We start from the raw sequence: 9,860 nt of genomic DNA, 5'->3' as shown, positions 1-9,860 counted from the left end.
GATGCCACCTAGTCTGTGCATCACTTTCAATGAGCTGACACTAGACTCCCTCTGGGGGAAAGGTGCTTTTGTCCCTAGAAAGAGACTGAGCATCCCATGTTGGCGGTCATTTCCAATTGTTATTTTAGAGCTATATACAATACATTTCAATTATTTTGGTATGTCTGAATTTCCTTAATGTATTTCTATATTTCTTCATTTACTTATTTCTGTGTCTGTATGTTAAAGTGGTGGGTAGTCCAAGCCACAGTTTAAAACAGGGTTGGTCAGCCAGGTAAACTAGACAGAAGAAAATGATTCCTGTCAAATCTGTATGACAGTCTGGCAATGCTGACCTTCTGCTAACTACACATAACGGCTAAGTTTACAACATCTTACCTTATGAACACACAGACACAGAAATACTGCAGCAATATGTAAATACATGCAAAAATAGAATAATTAATAAATGGAGAAATATATAACTTAATACTTGTGGAAATACAGAAATAAAGACATGCATAAATACAGAAAGCAAGAGCTGATGTATGAAAAAGTAGGAAAAAATTAATTACCAAAATGTGTGTTATTGTATTTATTTCTGTCTCTAATGTGTTTAATGTGTAATGTCATTAATTCCATTCATCGATTCACAAATCCATTCAAGTGTTTCATAACAATCCTCTGCTTGTGCAGATGTAAAATAGAGACTGATATAATCTTTTCAAGTATGAATACAAATCTATAGGCTTTTGCTAAAAAAAAAAAAAAAAAAAAAAAAAGGCCAAAACTGGAAGGTAAAAAATGTCCCTGTTGTTTAAGGCCCTACACAGCTATACAGTCACTGGACAGGAATTTTATTAGGTCATATAGGCATCAGCTGATTACCAAAAACCTGACTCCAAAATCATTCATTACTACTAAGTAAAACTTAAAATGTGAATGGACACATATGTATCCATTAACATTTAGTGCTATTTCCAGGAATTGCCAACACCTTCAGTAACACTTTTATTAACAACCAAACAACAGGGTAACACTGAACAAACATGGTTAAGACCCTGAAGCTGCAAAATAGAATTCAACCATCATTAATCTACACTGTCATTGTCTGATGCTCTAGGTAGTAAGAAACACAAGTAACTGAAACACATGCATTTCATAGCGTGTAGACTGTGTATTTTTCATAAACCAGGCCTGTACACATTACTGTCTTCGTGAACAACACTTATTTTTTAATCACATGTTTAAACACTGCACTGTAATCTGATGGCTAAGTGGATTGTGCACAGACCACATGTTCTAAAATGCCCTCAGTAGCTAAGTCTCCAATTTGACTCCCAGCTTCAGTATGTAATTCTCCTGCTGTCTCTCCCTAAATCTACTACCTCCACTGTCATTTATTTAAATTAAAGCAAAAATGCCCTCCCTCAAAAAAACTAAAAAGGAAAATAAACCAAACAATGGAAAATTACAAGCACTCAGTTTCCCCATCTGTAGTTCATTTTAATTCCCACTGCACCTGCCAGCACCACACAGAGCTGTATCCTTATTCCATTTTATTGTTATCCACATGCATATCCACACAGATACAGTATGTCCTACGATTCTTTCTCAGAGAAGACCTCGATTTTTCCCTACAACCGACATATCGCATTCTCCCCCTGGTTTAAACCCACATGTCTTGTTATTGGTGGAATTTAAGTTGGCACTCTTGCAGGAGGGACTGGCTGATAAAACCTATTGAGAAACTGAGGCAGAGTTTGAGCATCCTGGACACTTTTTGGCTGACTTGTGGTGCCCTCATGTGGTTTTTTAGGGGAGGTGAAGGATTGTCCATTAACCCGTGCAGATGCTGACTGAGTGCATACAGCTTGTCCCAGTGTATCACTGCATTCTGGATGACGTGAGGAGCTGTCCATCAAACTGCGGCCACTTAGGCTTTGCTTTTTGTTGACATCTCTCCTAAGGTGAGCATTTTTATTGTTATCCATCTCACTGCTGTTCTTCCGTCTGCCATTTTGTGCGGGAGGATTCCGAATTTCAGAAGTATTTTTCCCTCTGTGATTATCTATCTGCACTTTTGATGACCTTGAAAAGCCTCCACGGCTACTATTCTGTTGTCCATTTGGTGTCCTTGATTTCATTGTTGACACAGAATGGCTGGTCTTATTGCTACTGAAGCTGTCTGTGTCACAGAGTTGACTGAGGGCAGGAACAGGTGAGGGGGTGATATTGATGCTTCTTGACCTCCAGACAGTGCTGCTCTTTCGCTCCCTCTGTGATGACACATCACACTCTGTGCTCGGGGTGTGAATGCTGCCATGTGATGATAGATGAGTTTTGCTGAAGAGCGAATTTTTCTCAGATTTTATTTGAAAACTAGCACTAGAAGTCGGGGTCCTGTGGTGGAGACCAGTACTATCTTGCTCTGGAGAAAGACTGCAGCTGTATTCACTTTGAACCGTTATGTGGTCAGTTTTGAAAGGGTCGTTTGTGTGCCCAGAAGTACTAATATTGTTGCAGGGAGGTGTTTTATTAGACTTATTGGAGGCTGATGTAAGTCTGTGCTGACCATGAGTCCTGGACATTGAGGACTTGGTGAGAGGAGGTCCAGCTGGTGGTCTGGGTTGAGGATGGCACAGAGGAAGAGGTGAATGTGGTCTTAAGATTGGTGTAGGAGTTAAAGCTGGTGGAGTCTCTGGGCCTCGTCCTGCTGACAGTCTGGGCGAAAAGAATAAGAGGGAGATCACATCAATAAATACAATGAAGAAAAGTGTACTGAACACATTCATTCATCTGCTGTTCTACTACATGTAAAAACATGAATATGAAAAGACTGAATGAAATAAGAAGACACACATAAAAGCAAACAGTGAAGGAGCTATTTTAGTATTAAATATATATTGATCAATAATAAAACACACTAACCTGTAACTGCTTTTCAGTTCCCTCACAGGTAGGGAGGGCGAGGCTGCTAACGAAGAAGGGAAGAGCTCCAGGTCCATTTGTACAGCTCCTCTAAGCTCTCTCAGTTCTATACATTTAAAAAAAAAAAACAGATTTGTATGGAATGCAGTTTTATTCAGAAATATACAATTACATAAATAAATAATCCTAGTATTAATGTGCCTACAAAATAAATCCTCAAATATATGATTGTGGCAGAATACAGTAAAAATCCCTGGAAATAAATAAAAAAAAAGTCTCTTTTAAAACAAAAAGCTTATTTTTTTTTATTATCATATTTATTTATGTATTTATTGCCTTGATTATTTATTTCAGAATTTTATTACCATATTATATTAAATAGACATATTTATATATTTAGATCATTATTATTATTTTAAAATATTGAATAAAATGGCATCTCATGGATTTCAGATATGAAATGTTCCATTGTTGAGTCTAACACTTACTAAGAAGATAAAACAAAAAGAAAAACTAACTGTTGAGTAATTAAAATCAAAAATGAGTTGCTGTTTTGCCCAGAGTGCTCCCAAGTGCTCTCAAATTGCTTTTTATGCCCATTAGCCAACAGTAGAAAATGTAGATGTGGCCAGGGCCTTCAATTCTATTTTTCATTCATAAATATGTCTCAAAATGAGATTTACTGGCTGATGGAGGAAAGAACAGACAGTTTTTGCCATACACTGTGTGTTAAACAACAATGTGCCACCAGATGGCAGCAAAAGCCAAAAATCTGACTCACCAGCGAGTGAAGGTTCAGCTCTATCAAATTCACACCGGCTCTGAAGCTTTTGTTTAATATTGCCCTGCAAGAAACACAAATCACAGGAGAGAAAGAGACACGAGGGTGTCTGGTAACTGTGAAGTTTTAGTGTACATCTCAGTGCTGTTTCACATAACACTGTGGCACAAACTAGGACACAGTGGAAAAATAGGAGGTAAATGCATTAAACGTTCAAGAAACCAGGAGACTTTGGAAACAGCAAAGGAACAAGGAAAAGGGTAAAAATAACAGCGGCAGAAAGGGGAAAGGAATGTGTGTGTGTCTGTGTGTGAGACCACTAAACGACTGAGCAGCAGTGTTCCATCATAATTTGGCCTCAAACATCTATATCCATGGCAAATGAAAACCATAGCAGTCTATGTGTTAGTGTGTGTGCTCAAAGCTCGCAAATCCAAAGACCTGATTGCAAACCGTGTCTTCATGTGTATGTGTCTGTTACGAGTGACTGGCAGGCACCTCTCCTCATTTTACACCAGCACAAATGCTAATGAGAGTCTTTTTTACAGCCACAGACTACAGAGTCCATTACACAAACACACACACGTACCCAAACATTCCCTAAGGCCTGCAGACTGACAGTTAAAACACACATCTTGGTCTGGTCTCTCAGTGGGATTTAAACCCAAACCTCCTGATGTTGTCTTTCAAAACTGATGAAGTAAGTGTGGTGTCTGACAGTGAAATGACTGAAATCCAAAACTAAAGCGCACGCAATCCCAAAATAGGCATTGCGGTCCATGTGGGGTTTGAACCCATTACCACTGCGCAGACTTGCGGATATTTTAGGAAAGACTGTATGATTTTGGTGATTATTCTCACACAAGATTTTACATCCACCTCTGCACCGCACAGTCCCTCAGCTGATGCAAAATCCCTCTACAAAATCCAGCTGAAATCCATCTGAGGTGATGGTTCTGCCAAGTTCAATCAAACTGGTTAACCAGCAAAAACCTTTAGTATCCTGCAGAAAATCCTGGTATAAGCTGGTTTCACTAGCTGGACAGACAAGCTCAAACTATTACAGTCTACAGTCTACTGGTGAGCAAGTTTAAGTTATATTTTGACCACATCTTATACAGTATGACATTTATAAAGTGAGTGCTTACATAATAAATGATGGAAATGTGTCACCATATAGAGGCCAACAATGCTCTGGCTGCTGTTTCAGTGTGCTGCTCTGTTTATCTGTGCGATGTTGTATACAGGCTGGTTGGTTGGGAGGCAGCTCTGAGTTATGGTGGAGGAGTTGTGTCCTGCTGCTGCCAGTTCAAAATACAGAACCTGGAAGCTGAGAGGCAGCAGCTGCTGTGACAACCGTTCACGGGCCTAAATGCACCTTTAGCAGTATCGTCTATCACCTGGACCAAAACTAGTCCATCTCTGCCCGCTTTAGAGGAGAAAAAGAATCAAAAGGAAGCTTGAGTGTTGACTGACGTGACAGACTTATGTCCTACAGCAATAATTTCAAAATAATTGTGATGTTTAGGCCATGTGCTCTGAATTTGTGGGAAACACAACATGTAGCCAAGGACAGGGGAGCTCAGTGTGACCTCAGGATTGAGTCAGTAAACAGAGACGAGAGTCATCATGGTTCCCAACCACTAGACAGTGTCCATTCCATTGGTTCACACAATATTATTATCAGATCAAGTGAATTAATATGTAAAGCTGCAGTCTATATTTTAGAGTCCAGGATATTTGACATACTTTCCGTTGCCTCAGAGTGATGAGATACTACAGTTTTCTCACTCGGCTGACCTCACACTCAGAACACACTTAATGAGAGTCTGTAGAGGTACGTACGTGTGATTTTCTCTTAACTAATGTCGTTAAGAGTGTTGGCCCAACTCACTACATGAGCCTCCCTCCTGCTAACAGAAAATAGGTCATTATGGCTGTGTTTAGAATCAATTTATGATTGGCTGCTACATGCAGCACTAAAAAGGCAATTAGATCATACTGTATCAAGCCCTAAATTCTTTATGTGGCTCTCTTTAATAGCTGTTTCAAAAACAATATAATTTTACTGCACTGACTAATACTAAACAGCGCCGGATGAGACGGTGCCTGGCAGGACTCTTACATTATCTCAACTTAAAACAGTACAGCTTACTGGCAAACCCTGTTGCTCAACATTTCCTCAGATTTAACACATTTTCTTCACACGGACAACAAAAAGATTGAACTAATTACCATAGGCCATAAACAGATGTTTGCAATCATGATCTCAAAAATGTGATTTGGACATTTAAATGTTTTCCTGCTTCGCTTTGTCACTCAGTAAAATCTTCGAGTTTGGATCAGAATCTGTATTCTTTTTCTCTTCCCAACACAATTATGAACTGGGAATTTGAAGTACTGGACTAGTTACGGGGGACTTAATATAGGCATTGTTGTTCAGTGCAAAAACAAGAATCAGAATTGTTTTCTTTCAGGCACCGTGACTTCAATGTTTACTAGCTCCTGTATGGTATATTTATTTATGACTGCTAGGCAAGACCTTGTATTGGGGCCCTGATGTGAATTGATACATGTGAAGACTTTTTAGAGATTTATGTTACAGTAAAAACAAAAAGTCTTACATAAGAGGGTAGGCTAGAGTGTCCTTCCAAAGAACTTACTACAGTCGATGAGACACTGCTGCCTTGCACAACACAGCTTCAGCATGAGCCACCACTGTGGCATCCTCAGGTGCACAAAATTCCTGCAATGCTCACACACCAGACAGCAACCACTTGCTTAAGGAGGCAGCTTCTGTTAAAGCACAGAACCTCACTGACAAAGACCTTTACGGCAAATGTATTTTGAAGAAAAGTCACGACAATTAGCTTCACACTTTTGGGTCTTAAAGGCTGGAACAACACATCCTTAATGTCCCTTCCTCACTCTCTTGCATGAAGTTTTACTTTGTACTAATAAAATGCCTGATGAGTTTTTTTACAGAGCAGAACTTGTGCTTCCTTATTTATTTTTCATACAGCATCTTCATGGCATTACTAATAATTAGTTTTTTTTTTTAACCGAATCTGAATAATTCATGCAGCACGCAAAACTGCCACATATTATGTTCACTATAGGTTCTTGATAAACATTTGAAATCCTGTGTATTTAGAATTTCCATTTTTCTACTTTTCTTGTTTCTAAGAAAAGGACCTGGCAGAGTTACACTTCCAGACAGTCATACACACACACAAATGGAAGGTACAGAGAGATAATTTTCACATCTGGTCTGCAGAAAAGTCCTACATCTGTCTAAACTTACTGTTTCTCTCATGAAGCCAAACAGTGAGGCACAAGTGAGACAATCTTTTCTAAAAACGTGTTTGTGTTCTGAGATTTGCAAGATACAGCATCCATAGTTGATGAAAAAATATACAGCTTCATGCATTTGATGTCAGATAGTTGACACAAATGTGTATTTTGTTGCCTTTGATGATTCTGCTTGTAAGTGTGTGTCTGAACGTCTCTGTATGCCATTTGCGTGATTGGAAGGAGATTGATCTTAAGCTGCACCACAACTTCAACTTCTTGGTCAGACAGACGGAAAAAGACAAGTTTAGGCTGAAGTCTTGCACACTTCCTGTGAATGTGCATGCAAGACTGTGCATGCATGTGTGAGTTTGTGTAAATGTGAGCCTTGGCAGGGTTTCAGGGCCAAAAGAGAAACAGCAGGTCTACCTGTGGGATTCAAAGTGAAAAAAAAAGCCTTTTGTTTTGGAAAATAGTGTGCTTCTGTTTGGGGAAGTCAATATATTTCTCCAGAAACGATAAGCACTGTGGGGAAAACATGATTTCTCAACTTTATGCATAGCTGCTGTAAGTATAAACAGTGTGCAAAATGCACAAAACAAAGGGAACTCAAGCTATTCCTTTTTAAAATCCTAAAAATGCAACTTCACATGTGGGTTTTTTCCCTATGAAAAAAAAACCTTCAGAGAAATGTCAAACCTAACTCAGAATTAGAAGGATTAAATAGTGAAAAACACATATTATATTATAAACACACTATTCACGCATTAACTCAAAATGAGGTTAAATTATATGGTACGCGGCTGCTTTCCATCCTGTTTTCCTACCTTTAAATACTTTAACAGCCTGGTCAACGCTTCACATTCCTCCATCATGACAGACCTAGATAGATAGATAGATAGATAGATAGATAGATAGATAGATAGATAGATAGATAGATAGATAGATAGATAGATAGATAGATAGATAGATAGATAGATAGATAGATAGATAGATAGATAGATAGATAGATAGATAGATAGATAGATAGATAGATAGATAGATAGATAGATAGATAGATAGATAGATAGATAGATAGATAGATAGATAGATAGATAGATAGATAGATAGATAGATAGATAGATAGATGTAAGTCCTTTTTTTAAATGTTGGAGGCAGACAGATAAGATAACTGGTATGACTAGATCACACAGCTGAAGCAGTGACAGAATAGCTGCTCTGCTCAGAGTTCATCCTCTGTAGCTTTCATCTGGTATTGAGGAAATAGTGTCCTATTTTTCTTTTCCCTCCCTCTCTCCCCCAACACTTTCTTCTTCTCCAGTTACACAACCATAGTGGACTTTATTCACGTCTTTGAAATGAAAAAGAATCTTCTGCCGGCTCCGGTCCGGTCTGGGATCCATTTTCTGACAATGGGGCCGTTTGTTCTGGTCTAGTCAGGAAATGGGAGAGAAAGGGAGAGAAGGGAAGAGAGGGAGAGAGGGAGGCGCTCTTCCAAGGTAGCCCCAGTGACTGCAATGGTCTGTTGGCCTCAAAATGAGGGATAGAGGAAGGAAAGGAGGGATGGAACGTGAAGGAGGCAGGGCAGTGACAGAAGCGGAGGGTTAAGGAAAAATCAGGGGAAAAAACAGGGAAAGGACTCAGAGCAACTGACTTTGAGACTTACAGAGTACACATAATGATGTCATTTACAACAAAATAGGAATTATGTGGTTCTGCCAACTCCTATTAGAAACATAATACAAGAGTTCATTCCCTCCCCTGTCATTGATTACACCCCCAAAAACTCATCTCTGTGTATCAAAGTCACTTGTTTTAAGTCCCCAATTCTCTCTCCTCTCACCCATCCCTGCTCACTGCAACTCCAGCACACCAGCTCACAACAGTGGAACAATACGTATTCAGGAACAATGATAAAGAATGCACCTCCCTACAAGCTGACAGGATTGGTTCCTTTGGTTTGTTACACATGAAATCCCCAAAGTATGAATCTGTGTTTTTAAGACTCATCGTTACTTTGCAGTTTGAAGGTGAAAATATTCAGCTATGGTGTTGGTTGGCAGGTCCAGTGAAAATCAAAGAAAAAAATGTGATTTTCACTAGTAGGGGTTCTACTAAATACTTGGTAAACCTGATGAACTAGTTTTGAAACAGTTACTTATTTACACATCCAGCAGATACGGAGCAACATTCAACTCTGATTATGATCTCTAATTTCCAACTGCTGACAGAAATGTCAGGCTCTATTTGGTAAATGCTCCACTCTGTTAACCAGCTGGGCTCTTTGGGCAAGACACTGACGCAGAATTTGCTCCCGATAGCAGACAAGCACCATGCATGGCAGCTCAGTTGCCATTGGTGTGTGAATGGGAAACATTGCAAGACGCTTTGAGTACCACTAAGGTAGAAAAGTGCTATTTAAGTGCAGATCATTTACCATTTTAGAATTTTGTCACCGAAAACACGGTAAGAACAACGAAAGTGAACCAAAGTAGCAAAATTGTGGGCCATGCAGGTGAACAATGATCTGAAACTGACAATAGAACTCTGAAAACTGCGCAGAGCTGAAAATCCAGGTGGTTATTCTATGACCAGTCATTAGTAAGGAATGACCCAATTCACTTTACCATATTGTTTTTATACTGTTATGAAAATATTGGATTTTGTTATAATCAAAATACTGATAGCTGTTTTAAGGTGTGGATTGGAACAATGTGAAAAAGAGCTATGAGGTTACCACTGTGCTCTGTTGAACTTACCTGAGGCGATCGACCACCTGGGTTATCTCAGTGACATTCAGCTTGTCCCTCATTGCTTCAATCTCATCTTCAGCGCTGGACTGGACTGAGCAGTGAGAGCTTGGCCTGGAGGAGAGAGA

General features: G+C 39.3%; 1 protein-coding gene across 3 annotated transcripts in view; it reads right to left on the bottom strand.

Moving 5' to 3' along the window:
* Positions 1-557: 557 nt before the first annotated feature.
* ccdc24 (coiled-coil domain containing 24) overlaps positions 558-9,860 on the bottom strand; it is a 19,140-nt gene continuing 9,837 nt past the window's right edge. The window contains exons 6-10 of one of the 3 annotated variants that reach the window (XM_023286538.3): positions 9,742-9,846; positions 7,810-7,864; positions 3,692-3,755; positions 2,911-3,016; positions 558-2,703 (exon numbers count right to left, since the gene is read on the bottom strand). In XM_023286538.3, the coding sequence (XP_023142306.2) occupies positions 1,680-2,703; positions 2,911-3,016; positions 3,692-3,755; positions 7,810-7,864; positions 9,742-9,846 (1,354 nt within the window). In that variant the 3' untranslated portion in view covers positions 558-1,679. The remainder of the gene's footprint in view (positions 2,704-2,910; positions 3,017-3,691; positions 3,756-7,809; positions 7,865-9,741; positions 9,847-9,860) is intronic. The other 2 variants (XM_023286539.3, XR_008603076.1) reach the window with 2 other exon arrangements.

This window comes from Amphiprion ocellaris, chromosome 10, assembly GCF_022539595.1.
Source record: "Amphiprion ocellaris isolate individual 3 ecotype Okinawa chromosome 10, ASM2253959v1, whole genome shotgun sequence".
In the NCBI taxonomy this organism is placed as follows: Eukaryota; Metazoa; Chordata; class Actinopteri; family Pomacentridae; genus Amphiprion; species Amphiprion ocellaris.
Note: the sequence above shows the minus strand (reverse complement) of the source record. Positions and strands in the feature narration are given on the sequence as shown.